Source organism: Mirounga leonina, unplaced genomic scaffold, assembly GCF_011800145.1.
Source record: "Mirounga leonina isolate KUSES-001 unplaced genomic scaffold, KU_Mleo_1.0 Mir_201, whole genome shotgun sequence".
Lineage (NCBI taxonomy): Eukaryota > Metazoa > Chordata > Mammalia > Carnivora > Phocidae > Mirounga > Mirounga leonina.
This window is the reverse complement of record NW_023270504.1, coordinates 3,091,862-3,106,600: the sequence shown is the minus strand read 5'-3', so window position 1 is coordinate 3,106,600 and position 14,739 is coordinate 3,091,862. Positions and strand designations below refer to the sequence as shown.

Sequence of the window (14,739 nt, the reverse complement as noted above, 5' to 3'; positions counted from 1 at the left end):
GTGTGCTTGGTGACTTGGGCTGGCTGGAGTTGTGTCTGGAGCACTCTGTGCTGGGGCTCTCTGTGCTGGGGCTGCCCTGGTGGAATGGCCAGCAAGGAAGTGGGCATGGGCCTGGGTGGTCCAGGGGCTTTCCACTCAGAGGGTACTCTCGTAGCACAGTTGAAGATGAAGTGGGTGCAAGCTTGGGGGTCCCAGGTCTCTCCCTACAGAGGGCACCCTGGTAGGGCAGCTAAAGCTGAAGTGGATATGAGCTGGTCCTTGGGTTCTCCACACAGAGGGCACCCTGGCAGGATTGCTGAATCTGAAGTGGGTGCAAGCTGGTATGTCTGGGGGTACTCAGTGCAGGGGGTGCCCTGGCGGGGTGACCAGAGCCAGGGCTTGTGTGGGCCAGGGTATCCTGGAGCACCCTGTGCAGGCAGTGCCCTGGTAAGGTGACTGCAGACAAGATGCAGTGCAGGCCAGGGGATCTGGAGTGCACTACTCAGGGGATTCCTTGGTGAGGTGGCTGGAACTGAGTCAGCATGGGCCAGGGGTGCCTGGGGTGCTCCATGCAAGGGGTCCCTTGGCAGAGTGGCTGGATCCAGGCAGGGTGTGAGCCAGGTAGTCCTGGAGTGCTCTGTGCTAGGGGTGTGCCCTTGCAAGCTGTCTTGAGTCAAGGTGGTGTGGGCCTGTGGTGTTCTGGGGGTACTTAGTGCCTGTCACCTTGCCTTGACAGCTGGAGCCGTAGTGAGTGCTGACCAAGGGTGTCTTGATGTGTGCCACCCTGGTGCTGCCTTGACAGGATGGCTGTAGCTATGGCTGATGTGGGCTATGGCCCGGTACTCTCTGAGGTGGTGGGTTGGCTATGGCACCTGGAACCCTGCTCCCATCTCCACTATCAAGGTGGAAGGTGAACGTAAACTGTGGCGCTTGCCAGCTTCTCTAGACTGGAGAGAGTCCCAGCAGCTCCCCCACTGTTCGGTGGAGTTGTATGGCTGGATCTTTTATATCCTAATTGCTTTTTTAAACCATAGTTTTTTTTCTGTGCCCCAGGGCAGATGAATCTGCCCGTAGTCCCTTCATACTATCCCTCCCTACTGCAGTTCACAGCGTTGGGGGTAGAGGTTCCCTTCCTTATGCTGTCTGGTTTCTCCAGCTCTTCTGCCATTTTCTGTGTGACCTCTCTGTGTTTTGTGGTGTAGAAGCTATTCAGGCTGACCTCAGTTCTTTGGAGGAAGTGCTGTATAATCAGGTGTAGATTTGGTGTGTCTGTGGAGGAGGTGAGTTCAGCATCTTAAGTTGCCATCTTGGACAGGACTCTTGTTTATTGTCATGTTTTAAATTTATGGTATTTAATTGTGGCTTTATTATATCTCCCTGATTATTAACAAGTTTGAGCATCTTAACTTTTCTCTTGTCCTTTTGTGGTTCTGTTTTTGTGAGTTTCTGTTACTATCTCAGCACGTTATTTTCTATTAGATTATTCATCTTTTTCTTACTGATTTATAGAAGTTATTTTTGCATTTTGCTTACTAGTTCTTTTTCAGTTATGGGAATCACAAATATTTTCCTCTTAATTTTTTTTGTATGAGTAAAAGAAATTTCAATTTTACTGTAGTTGAATTATCAATTTCTTTTTTCTAGTTTGTACATTTTATGTATTAGGGAGTCAGGAGGGTATACTTTAATATTCTCTAGTACTTTTTAAAATTTGTAATTCATTTGAAACTTTTTTCTCCTTTATTTTGTTTTTTTCCCCACAGCTTTATTGAGATGTTGTTTATATACCGTAAAGTTCACCCGCTTGAAATATATAATCAGTAGTTTTTAGCATGTCTGTAGAGTTGTGCAACCATCACCATAATCTAGTTTTAGGTATTTCATTATCCTGAAAAAGAAACCTGTATCCATTAGTGGTCCCTCCCCATTTCCCTCCATCCCCAGTGCTTGGCAGCCACTTAATCTACTATCTTGCCTGTTCTGGACATTTCATGTAAACAGGATCCAAAAAATATGTGGCCTTTTGTGACTGACTTCTTTCACTTAGCATAATGTTTTTGAGGTTCATCCATGTTGTAGCATGTATCCATACTTTATTTCTTTTCATGACTAAATAATGTAAAAAAAGTATAATATTAAGCATTAGCCTCAGTTTTTCCAAATGGGCTAAATTTCCATATTGTGGTTTCTGAGATGACAATAGTGATAGAATAGTTATCTAATCTCTGTATGACCTTCCCATAAAAATGGGACAAATAGAATAGGAAACCCAAAACCCATGATCATTTACAACATTTTTTTAAAGATTTATTTTAGAGAGTGAGAGAGTGAGCATGCATGAGCAGGAGAGAGAGGGAGAGAGCATCTCAAACAGACTCACAGAGCCTGATGTGGGGCTCGATCCCAGGACCCTGAGATCATGACCCAAGCTGAAACTGAGAGTTGGACACTTAACCAACTGTGCCAACCAGGTGCCTCTGCAACATTTACAAGAAAATGAGTTGACCATGTTTCTCTGTAAATCCTCCAATACCAGTAGGTTGGGGACGAACCACAAACAATTCCAAGACCTGTGTATTATTATCTATGTAGGAAGAGGAAGAGGGAAGCAGTGGAACATCAGATGAATCTGGGAATCAAAAAATAGGCAAAAAGCAATCACTGGAAATCTTGGGTGGCCAGTTTAAGAGTAAGAGCTGAAACAGGATGGGGTTTTGCACACACAGATAATGGGTGTGTGAGAGAGGTCTGTGATCAAGTCTTAAGGGACTAGAGCACCTTTGTGAAACTTTGAAAACTAACCAACCAAAGCTCCTTTCCAGGGCCAATTAATAGAGTGCAAAAGAACTGAGAATATAACTGAGCATCGCCTGAAGAATACAGCAAAGGAAAGAGAAAATCCTGATAAAATTGGTGGAGAGAGAGACAAGATAACAGAAAACAAAGAACTATATTTTTGAACATTATATGTAAATGAGGGGCGTTTTAGAGTGTGAAGTTAGAATAGCTATTCTAGGCCAAGCTTTTTTCTAAAGTTTAGAAAATGTTGTCAAATCTCACAATTTTTAAAGAAAAATGAAACTCAGAATAGCAGCCCTGTAGACAAGAAAGCACACCAGAAAGACATATCCACAAAACAGATGAAAACAATTAGATATTAAGACAAAAGGCAAGACAAGACATAATCACAACAAGGCATTAAAACAAATTTGCATAAGAAAAAATAAAAACGAGGTGATAGAACTTAGTAAAATACTAGAAATGAAAGAACATTTATTTTAAAATGAAGGGAACGAAGAAATACAAGAACAAATAAACATAACAGACAGTACCTTGAGGGAGAAAGATGAAAAGGAAAGACATTAAAAATAAGGGTAAGAGCCCTCCCTACCTCCGGCGCTCTCAAATGATGCTGTTTGGAGAAATTTCCCAGCAGTTGTGTGGCTTTTATATCTAAGAAACTCCCATGGTCATGTGACTGAAGAAACTTTTGGGGCTGGTTGAGTGCAGTGTTTAATAAAGTGGATTATGAACACATCAAGGATGTGGGACCCGATAGGGCAGCATCTGAGTGGCTGCTGCACTGTGGGGCCATGGTGTGCTACCATGGCCAGGAGAGGTGACAGAAGGACTACAACCACCTCCCAACAGGACCTCTGGACAAATACAAGATTCAGGCGATGGATGCCACCAACTCTTGTATCATGAGAATTGGATTTGATCACCTGGAGGGCCTACAGCATGTTGAAAAAATAAGACTATGCAAGTGTCATTATATTGATGATGACAGGAGAGACTTGGTAAACCTGAAAATTTACAAAAAAGCATATTGGAAATGGATATAATTTCATGTGGGAATATCACAGACAAAGGCATCATTGCTTTATATCACTTAAGAAACCTCAAGTATTTGTTGTTAAGTGATCTTCCTGGAGTAAGAGAAAAAGAAAACCTTATCTGAACCTTTAAGACAGCACTGCCTTCTCTGGAACTAAAATTAGACTTGAAGTAAAATAATAATATTCAGTAAGTCTCTTATTTCAATATAAAGTATCATTTGAAATTGTTGACCCTAAACAGCAATGAATATTATATAATCATCAACAAACCTTAAGGATATCATATCATGACATTTCAGAAGTGGAGAGTCCATCATGTAGAGAATATTCAGATATGACTCAATCTATGCACATTAAGTCATTTTAAGAAAAATGGAAACCAGGTAGCAGTTTAATTCTAATATATTCCTCATTTTATATAAATATCTATGTAGATAACTCTTGATGTGGATAATGACAGAGTTCTTTAAAGTGGTTTAGGAGCACCTGGGTGGCTCAGTTGGTTAAGCATCTGCCTTCAGCTCAGGTCATGATCCCAGAGTCCTGGGATCGAGCCCCCCATCAGGCTCCCTGCTCAGTCGGGAGCCTGCTTCTCCCTCTGCCTCTTCCCATGCTAGTGCTCTTTCTCTCTGTCAAATAAATAAAATCTTTAAAAAATATATTTTAAAAAACTAAAAAAAATTAAGTGATTTAAATGTGCAACACAGATATTCTTTATTGTACTTCATCAGTAATTTATAGGACCGTTACTTTTACTTTAAAGTTACTGAAGCATGCTACTATAAATGTACAATTATGAGAAACTGAAAAAAAAATAAGGGTAAAAAAGAGTTGTAAAACGAATTTGACAGAAGTTAACATACTGAAAACAGGCAAAGAAGATCCAACATATGTATAATGGGAACTGCCCCTCCCCCCCCCAAGGAAAATAAAGCTAGGAAGGGAACAGAACAGATACTAAAAATTTAACTGAATTTTAAAAACAGATTTGGAATTCCATTTTGAAAAAGCACAGCACATACCTGAGAACATTGGCACAGAAAGACCAACCCTGACATAGAACATAGTCTAGTAAAATTATTGGACTTTAAAGGAAAAATAGAATGCCCTCAGACATGCAGGCAAGAATTCAGAAAGTCTCTTATAAGAGAAGAAAAATCAGATTATTGTTATACTTTTCAACAGTAACCATTCATGAGAGAAGACATACTTTTTTTTAAAGATTTTATTTATTTATTTGACAGATAGAGACATAGTAAGAGAGGGAACACAAGCAGGGGGAGTGGGAGAGGGAGAAGCAGGCTTCCCGCCAAGCAGGGAGCCTGATGTAGGGCTCGATCCCAGGACCCTGGGACCATGACCTGAGCTGAAGGCAGATGCTTAACGACTGAGCCACCCAGGTGCCCCAAGAGAAGACATATTTATGAGAAGACTTACGAGAGAAGACACAATTTATTGTGGAAATTTTATATCTAAGATATTCAAGAGTGTATGAGCCCAAGATCTTATATATAACAAGCTGATTTTCAAGTATAAAAGTGACAAACGGTTATATGTATGCTAGAATTTGAAGATTATTGTTTCCATTAGCCCTCCTGAGGAGTCTACTAGAGAACAAGCTTCAGAGAATCAAAATGTCTAGAGAGGCATTAATATAAGGACTGATGTTAGCATGACACTTGCAGAATCAAATGATGGCTAAAAAAGGGGAAAGTATGGTCTGTAAAGAGGTAGGAAAGAGAATGGAGGGATTAAATGCAAAACATTTAAAAAGCTATTTTCACTTATTTTATTGGTGGTGGTAACATTGGTAGTATTTGGAGAATCTAATGTGAAATAAGAGCAAATGAGTAATTGTGTATTCTAATTCTGTCATGAACTGTCTCCTTGGGAATCATAATTCTTTGTATAGAGGAAAAGATAGAGACAACTCAGTTTGAGAAAGGTATGTATGTATATGGGATGGGTGGGGCAAGTGTTGGTAGCCGAGACAGAGAAATAAGCTAAATTAACTGCAGGATTTTTAAAAAGAAAAGATAACCCCTCTTTTTCAGGGGAGGAGGGAAGGGAAGAAGTGGAAATTAACAGTATTAGAAAAATAATTACAAAATGAAATCAGTAAAAGATTTGACCAGTAAAATCAATTTAATAATCAACTGGAAGGGGTGCCTGGGTGGCTCAGTTGTTAAGCATCTGCCTTCAGCTCAGGTCATGATCCCAGGGTCCTGGGATCGAGCCCCACATCGGGCTCCCTGCTCCGCGGGAAGCCTGTTTCTTCCTCTCCCACTCCCCCTGCTTGTGTTCCCTCTCTCGCTGTGTCTCTCTCTGTCAAATAAATAAATAAAATCTTAAAAAAAAAAAATCAACTGGAAAATCTGGCTAGAAGAAACAACAAACAACATAAAGACAATATTAGAAGTAAGAAAAATGAACAATTTCTAAGAATATTATAAGGAGTTATACCTGTAAATTTGAAAATTCAGGGAGTTAGATGGTTTCTTTTTTATAATGGACAGGTTTTATCAAATGCATAAAGAACAGGAAATTTCCTGTTCAAATTTTTTTAGAATACAGAATACAGAAAAGAAATGATAGAAATCACCCCATTTTTCTTAATGAGAGGCATAAACCGAGACACTAAAACCTGGCAATATCAGGTGCGAAACATACTCTTCAATTTGACCATTCCAGTCAACATTCCTGTTCTTTATCACAGGGGACCTTTCTGGACAACATGAATGGGCCCCTATGTTTTCTGGAATCTGATAGGATTTGGAAATGGGGAGCCTGGCAGGGATTGGAGATTAAAGTTTGGATATTTATTCCTGTGGCTCATTCTCCATATGTACATGCCTTGGGCTGGCTCTCCCTCTTCTCAAAATCCTTTCTTCATGGCCTATAGGTGGTTAAGAACTTCTCTGTTGTTACTAGCCTGGGTTATTGTACTATCCCTTGTGATTTCTGTAAGCCTTATCTTCAGGTTTTGTATACAGTCTGCTTGTAAATAAATTCTCCTTAAATTAACCTAACTTGAGTGGGCCATCTGCTTTCTGTAGATTCTTTCTGATACAATAGATGAATTTAGGATTTTTGCCTTTGTAGAAACTATGAAAGTAAAAGTTGTACTAGTTTTGACTAGGAAGAAGTATAGCATAGAAAAAATATTCTGTACAGAAAATATTATAAAGTTAAGAAAAATTTACAAACATTTAAGATGTATAGATTAAAGTTTTATATATTATTTGATAATCTACTGTTTTTTAGTATTGTATCTATGTTAAGTTTCCTGAATGTGATCATTGGATGTGGTTATATAGAAGAATGCCCTTGTAAATGTTCTTAGAGATAGATATGCTGCAATATTTAGGGATGAAGTGTTGTGATATATATAATTAACCCTCAAATAGAACAGAAGAAAAAGAAGTGTGTATGTGTTTAAGAACAGACCTAAAGCATGTGTCAAAACGTTAATTGGTGCATCTTTGTTAAGATATGAACATCCACTGTTAATAGTTCTCAAAACTCTTGTGGTTTTGAAATTTTCAAAATAAGTTGTGGAATAGTCAAAACAAAAAATAAAATACATGGATAAAGAGCTTTTTAAGCTAATAAGAAACATAAAATGCCAGCATCTGAGCAATCACTGAAAAATACAGAAAGCCTTTAAACAAAATGATCCTTGACTTTAGTAATAAAAGAATGTAAATTTAAATGAGTTGTCGGTGTTCATCTGTCAAAGTAGCTGAAGTTCAAAAAAGTGATAATGCCCAGTGCTGCAAATTACATGGGAAGTATGGCTTGGTTCCTGCCATCTTGTGTGCAGTCTGACAATATCTGTGAATGCTTAAAATCTCTATGCTCTTTAATCACAGCCATTTCATTTAATGAATGAACTAATAAGGTAATATGTGAGTAAGGTTATATGTATAAAGCACGTGCACTGCAGCGTTGTTAATAGCGAAAACCATTTAAATGCCCAAGTCAATGTTTGGCTTTACAAACAGTAGAATACTACTTAACTATTAAACAAAGAAGTTAGTATATTGATATGGAATATTATCCATGATTGCTACATTAAAAATAAAAGCAGATTATAGAACTGCCCCATGTAAAGTAATACACTCTCATAGGCATAATGTTACATACCAGTATTATACAGGTTTTGAAAACCTGGTTGGGAGTATTGAAAAAGGTGGGAAAATTATAGGGGAGTGGGACTTTTATTTTTTATTTTTTAAATTTTGGGGGGAGAGTGGGACTTTAATATTTTCTTTTTTTATTATAAAGAAATAAAATCATATAATAGAAAATGTAACTAAACTTTAATTTTAAACATCTTTGCAGTAATTTTTCTTTAATTTCTTTGTATGGTGCTTTGTTAGTATAGTTATGTTGAGTTATAAAAAAAAACATCTGTGGGGGGGCATCCCGGGTGGCTCAGTTGGTTGAGCATCCAGGATTCGGCTCAGGTCATGATCTCAGGGTTGTGAGATTGAGCCCTGTGTCTGGCTCTGTGCTCAGCGGGGAGTCTGATTGAGATTCTCTCTCTGCCTCTCCCTCCGCGCCCTCCCCACCCCCTGTGCTCATTGTGCATACGTGCTCTCTGTCTCTCTCAAATGAATAAATAAATCTTAAAAAAAAATCTGTGGAGAAACTAATTTTGGTCTTGTGTATTCTTTTTTCAGAGCAGTGGAAAGAGCTCAGTGCTAGAAAGCCTGGTGGGGAGGGACCTGCTTCCCAGAGGCACTGGTATTGTCACCCGGAGACCTCTCATTCTGCAGCTAGTCCATGTTTCACCCGAAGATAAGCGAAAAACAACAGGAGAAGAAAATGGTAAATTTTAGAATTGGAATAAAAATCGTTTAAAAATTCTTCATTTTTGCTTGAAAATTTTGCTTAAAAAATCATGAATTAATTAGACAAATCAGTGGTTATAATAAAAGCAGGAGTCCTATGAAGAGAAGTGGAATGCATCATTTCCTTGTGAAAAAAGAGTAAGTTTTGTTTTGAGGACCATGAGTAGACGTGTTAGGAATTCAGCTTATTAGTAAACTGTCATTAATGCTTAGGGAGGATTTAGTGAGGTACTGGGTAAATTGGAATCAATTATTTTAAAGAAAAAAGTTTTTGTGTCTTTTGGAATGTTTTAATAAGCTTTTTTCCCTAGTATTTAAAACAGTGTTTTTACTTTTTAACTTTGATTTAGAAATTTAAATAATTTAGATTTTAGTTTAAAAATTTTAAATACAATTAAAATGACTTTGCTTTTCAGTACAGCAGTGTTGTCTCACCTTCCCTTTTTTGGTCTCACCATGTACGTGCTAATTTTGAATCTTTGCCCTTTAAGCTAATAAAATATTATTTTTAGAAAGAGTTTTGGTTCTTTTTATTTTTTTTACTATCCTTCTCTTGCTAAGGCTTACCTACATAGCACATACTATTCTGATTTTTAAGATCCACCCACTCCTGCAATAGTAAATGTGGAATATTAAGATAAGAAAATATACACTGTCCTTTATAGCAGTCCTTCTTTGGTTAAACTGAAAATATTTTGAGAAATGCGATGTCTATAAACAGATATTAAATTGCTTATTAAGTATGTGTCCTATTTATATTAGTGAGGTTGGAATGTTTGATGAAAATAATATACTTAATCTTCCTTGTTAGTTCAGTGTTTGGCTCAGACTTTCTGTCTTATTTATAAAAGTCTGTAAAATGCTGTAATTATTACATTTGCAGCAGAGTACCATGTTTGTTACTTATCTGCAGAGGTCTGTTTTCAGTGCACTTTCATTCTACTTCTTAGATTCTGACCTAAGAAGGGATGATAGTATTGATGAAATTGAAGTTACTTTATTTTTATTTTTTTAAAGATTTTATTTATTTATTTGAGAGAAAGAATGAGAGAGAGCACATGAGAGGGGGGAGGGGCAGAGGGAGCCTGATGCGGGACTCGATCCTGGGACTCCAGGATCATGACCTGAGCTGAAGGCAGTCGCTTGACCAACTGAGCCACCCAGGTGCCCTGAAATTGAAGTTACTTTAATTTGTATCTTATTTTTGATGGAGCATTGGTGGTGATAGCCTGATTTTTTTTTTTTTAAAGGAAGTAAAAAAACCCTATCATGATGTAGAAAGCTAATCACTGAAGCAGGTTAATGAAGTTGTAGATGTTAACAAGTAATATTAATATTTTTGGATAAATTGCCAGAGGATATGTAGGAGCCTCTTAATTATATTAGGTAGTGTCTTGGTATATTATTCATCACTTTGCATTTCTGTAATATTTCTTTATTACTGAAATTCTGAGCCTTGAATTTAATCATTTTGAACTAACCTGTGGTTCAGCTTATATATACATATATATATATATATATATATATAATAACCCTTAAAATTTCATTCCCACTAACTTATGTCATCAAATCTACCAAATACCTTAAACTAAGACTTTAAGAAACCATATGGCATTAATTAGGTCTCTTTCTTCTAACTTTTTATTTTCTTCAGTCACCATGAAAAGGGCAGATGATAGATATCCTGCCTCTCAGAAACTATTTGTAGAGCTGGGCAGTGTTTTTAGAAAAGGGTATATATTTCAGCTACAGAAATATCAGTTCCTCAGTATCTCTGCTTGTATGTTCACTATGTTTTGTTCATGTGTCTCTTCTTGGTGGTGGTCAGCAAATCTGCGTATCTTAACCTATATATATATTTTTTCAAAGCTTAGTGCTTATATTTTATATAAAAAAACATAAACCTCACATTTAAAATGACAACTAAGCTACCCAGAACACAAAATAGATTAAGTTTTGAATATTAAATTTTGTATGTCCTATTAATAACTAGCATAGTTCCTTAGTTTCTCACCAGAGCCTCTTTATCCTCAGGATAAACAGTCTACCTTATCATAAATCTTTGTAACCCAGAGAAAGTCAGAAATAATGAAGCAGATAAACATTTAGTTAGCCACAAGAGTATGAACTACCTGACAGTCTGACAACCAGAGAGAAAGGGAGGAAAACATAACCAGATGGAACTTTCAGAAAAGAAAAAAATCCGTCTCTAACCATTTTGTATAGGGATTTATAGCCTCAGAGGGCTTTGTTATGTAAGAAAGCCCCAGGTTATCAATAATAGGTTAGTTTTAGGATGACATGGAGTAGTATAATCCATTTTTATTTTTATTTTATTTTTAAAGGTTTTATTTATTTATTTATCAGAGAGAGAGAGCGCACAAGCAGGGGGAGTGGGAGAGGGAGAAGCAGGCTTCCCTCAGAGCAGGGAGCCCGATGCGGGGCTGGATCCCAGGACCTTGGGATCATGACCTGAGCCGAAGGCAGACGCTTAACGACTGAGCCACCCAGGCACCCCAAAAAATATTTTAATGTTTAATAGACATAATTTAATTATCAGGAAATTTTATTCAATGTGGAATCCTTCATTCTGCCAACCAGATATGATAATTGAGGTGTCAGTATATAGAATTTCTCAGCTTGCACCCCCTTTTGCCAATGTAAAAGAATTTTCTGATAAAATCTTACCGGAAACATTAGAGTAAGATGGTGGTTAGTTTGAACTTTGAACTTCATGATTATCTTTCATATATTTTAAGAAATAAATTAAGCTTTCCTCTTTTTAGGCAAAATCCAACAGTAGCATGCTGATTAAAGACCAAAATTCAAAATTGTTTGTGTTCTTTTAAATTCAGTATATATTTCAAAGAACATCATAATCCCTTATAAAGCTCAATCTTTGTGAATAAGGTAAATACTTGTATATATTTACTTTCGACGTATTGAAAGATGTATTTGGTATGCTTTGTAGATTTTTTTGTACCAGGCAATTTATCTTTTCCCATAGTCCTAGATATCAAATACATCAAATATTTAAGGCAAACTTTTGGAGAGTGAATTAAGTTTAATCCAGTTGTGTTAGAACTAGAAACCAGAGGTAACACAATTAGTCGTAATGGAAAATAACAGTAAATTATGACACATAGTATGCTTCATTTATATCACTTAAAATCTCTGCATCCCTTTAATTATAATTAATGGTAGTGGGAATTACAGTTGTAAATTTTGAGTAATTGAATGCTCTGTGCATTTGAAATGTGTTCAGGTTTCTGCACATTTGATTTTTTAAAGAGGTTTAAAATATTAGGGATAAGCACTAAACTTACCATTCTGTGCTGTTTCTCTTTAACTACAGACCCTGCTACATGGAAAAACTCAAGACACCTTTCTAAAGGTTTCCTTTATCCATTTGTTTTTGGCCCTTCTTTTTCTAGTCTGCCTGCATGTGTGCTTCTGTACCCTTACAGGCTGTGTGCGTTATTTTTCTTCCATTTTTATTTGCCTATCCACATTGATTGATTGCAGGTGGTTCTCGTTACCTCTTGGCATTGCATCAGAATGCAGGCTTTTTTTGGTGGTGAATGTAATTTATTTTTATTTTTAAAAACATGCTTGTTAAGCCAGGCCTCTTGTATATGATAAGGTAAATTAAAAACATCCCTTTGGTATGTAGTACTTGCTTCTGTGAGTTCTGTTCACCTAGATTACTCCAGTCCTCCAATGAGACTTCTTGGAAGAAGGTACTAAGCTTCAAGTAGGTGAGCATTTTACTCGCAAAAAGGATCCAGTTTTATTTACCTTATTTCCACCAAAGAATCGAATCCCTTTTCTTCAATATTTATTTGAATATCTTTTAGTCATTTTTATTTTGATTTCAGTGGCTGATATGCATTATTCATAAACTCGGTCATGAAGATATTTAAAACTCTAAATTTGACGAAAGCAGAATAGCTGTGCTTAGGAAAGGCAGTTAGGTTACCTTTGTATAATTAAACATGTCTAGTTTCTCGGAGAAAACTAGAACAAAACTTGCTCGCCAAGATATAGACCACTTGAAACAGTGCCTACAGTGAATATATTTTCCTTTTTTTCAGCAAGTGCAGGAAGAACAGACCTATTACGGGAAACTTCATGGAGAGTAGCAACTCCGTACAATAGTTATGCTAGGGTCTGTCCGTCCCACCCTCCTGCCCCACACACACTCATTTCATTTCTTTCCAACCTTCACTTCCAAAGGGGGAAAATCACCTTGAAAGTGCATATAAATCACAGAATGCACTACTGAGGGAGCTCTTTAAAGGAACAGCACATTGTGGCTTATAGGTAGTCAGTAGGAAACCAAATTAAAAAAAAAAAAATGGATTTAATAGCTGTTTCGTTCACATACTGCAAATTTTTACCTTGAGGTATATGTGTAAATCTGTTATATGTGCTTTTTGTGTCACTCAGTAGGATTCTTAGTTTTTCTTCTTTTAGCCATTTGCTTGAGTTACTTTCATTATATAAACTGCTTTATGTGTAAGATATTTAAAAACAAAGCATATACTTCTGCTATGATATAATTACATACAAAATACGAAGAGAAGTGAACAATTTTATTTGTAGAATCTAGATTTCAAATCTAGGTTTCAAAAGGAAGACCTGTGAGTAACTGAAAATAGTCACTTCTTGAAATATAGGATACACTTTTTAAATATAATTTAGTAGATCTTAAAGTACTGCTTGTCAGTGGCAAAATTAGAAACAAATGATACTATGTTGCCTTTTTGAGTCCCTAAGATAAAAAGATAATTCCCATAGTTCCCAATAAATGGAGTTTTTCTTTTTCAGGGGTTGAAGCAGAAGAATGGGGTAAATTTCTTCACACCAAAAATAAGGTAATCAATCACACAAGAATATTATGAAGAAATAACATGTTGAAAAATTTTTTTGTACAAGTATTTGATAATTTAGTTTATCATTGGCGGTGTGGTATGTTACCTTGAAGCAACGGTTCCTTATAAAATAATCTTATCTTAGTAACATTTCTAACCATAGCAGTTTATTTGGAAAACACATTAAGTTGAGCTTTATTGTAATTTGGAAATTAACTGTTGTGGAATCAGGCAGCTTTGAAAAACTCATATAGAACTCCTTGGCTCAGAAAATATCTGTATGTTAGAAATCACTAATCTGTGAAGCAGATCCATAGACATTTTTGAAATTTAAAACTCCTCACTTAAAAACTTGATCTTACTATGAGTGTTGTGCTTTTTGCTTCAATAATTTTTAGCTTTACACGGATTTTGATGAAATTCGACAAGAAATTGAAAATGAAACAGAAAGGATTTCAGGAAATAATAAGGTAGGCATCTTTTAGAGCTGGAACATATAAACATCAGTAAATGTAGCATTGAGAGTATTCTGTATGTAATGTATGATGGGCATTGTAAATTCATAGTCCTAGTATTCAAAACTAATGGAGATTTTCACAAATATATAAAAACTTTACTTAAAATTCCATTTCTTTCTTAGAACTTTTATATACTATTAGATATTTCATTTAGATGTTTATTCTTGATCTTGTGATGTACATACCACTTGTATAATTTTTCTATTTAATACTGCTACAATAAGTTACCTTCATCTGATGGATTGACTGTACTCTAACTCAAGAGGCATTATGTAACTTCTGAGATTTTTGAAGACCTCTCTTTCTTACACCTGAGTGAGGCTAGATTTACTTATGAAAGCAAAGAGAGGTTGTTTCAGTGAAAATAAAAACTAATGTTAACTGTTCTCCTGTTTTCTAATATTGTGAGAATTTGAAGTCAATTAGGTGTCCAAGATGCCATTAATCTTGACACCAGGCACTATCACTGCTTCCCATAAATGCTTCTGCTTTCTCTCCTTTGTTTACTCTTGCTACCTTTCTCTCTGTTCCCTTCCTTTTTTATTTATTTATTTATTTATTTATTTTTAAGATTTTATTTATTTGACAGAGAGAGAGACAGCGAGAGAGGGAACACAAGCAGGGGGAGTAGAAGAGGGAGAAGCAGGCTTCCTGCTGAGCAGGGAGCCGGATG

At 36.4% G+C, this 14,739-nt stretch overlaps 1 protein-coding gene and 1 pseudogene across 8 annotated transcripts in view; both read left to right on the top strand.

The window, feature by feature from the left end:
- The window catches only part of DNM1L (dynamin 1 like), a 51,551-nt gene that overhangs the window by 14,419 nt on the left and 22,393 nt on the right, over positions 1–14,739 (top strand). For 4 of the 8 annotated variants that reach the window (XM_035027921.1, XM_035027920.1, XM_035027925.1 and 1 more), the window contains exons 2-5: positions 8,504–8,651; positions 12,030–12,068; positions 13,505–13,551; positions 13,947–14,018. In XM_035027921.1, the coding sequence (XP_034883812.1) occupies positions 8,504–8,651; positions 12,030–12,068; positions 13,505–13,551; positions 13,947–14,018 (306 nt within the window). The remainder of the gene's footprint in view (positions 1–8,503; positions 8,652–12,029; positions 12,069–13,504; positions 13,552–13,946; positions 14,019–14,739) is intronic. The other 4 variants (XM_035027927.1, XM_035027926.1, XM_035027923.1 and 1 more) reach the window with 1 other exon arrangement.
- LOC118025519 lies at positions 2,091–4,255 on the top strand (annotated as a pseudogene).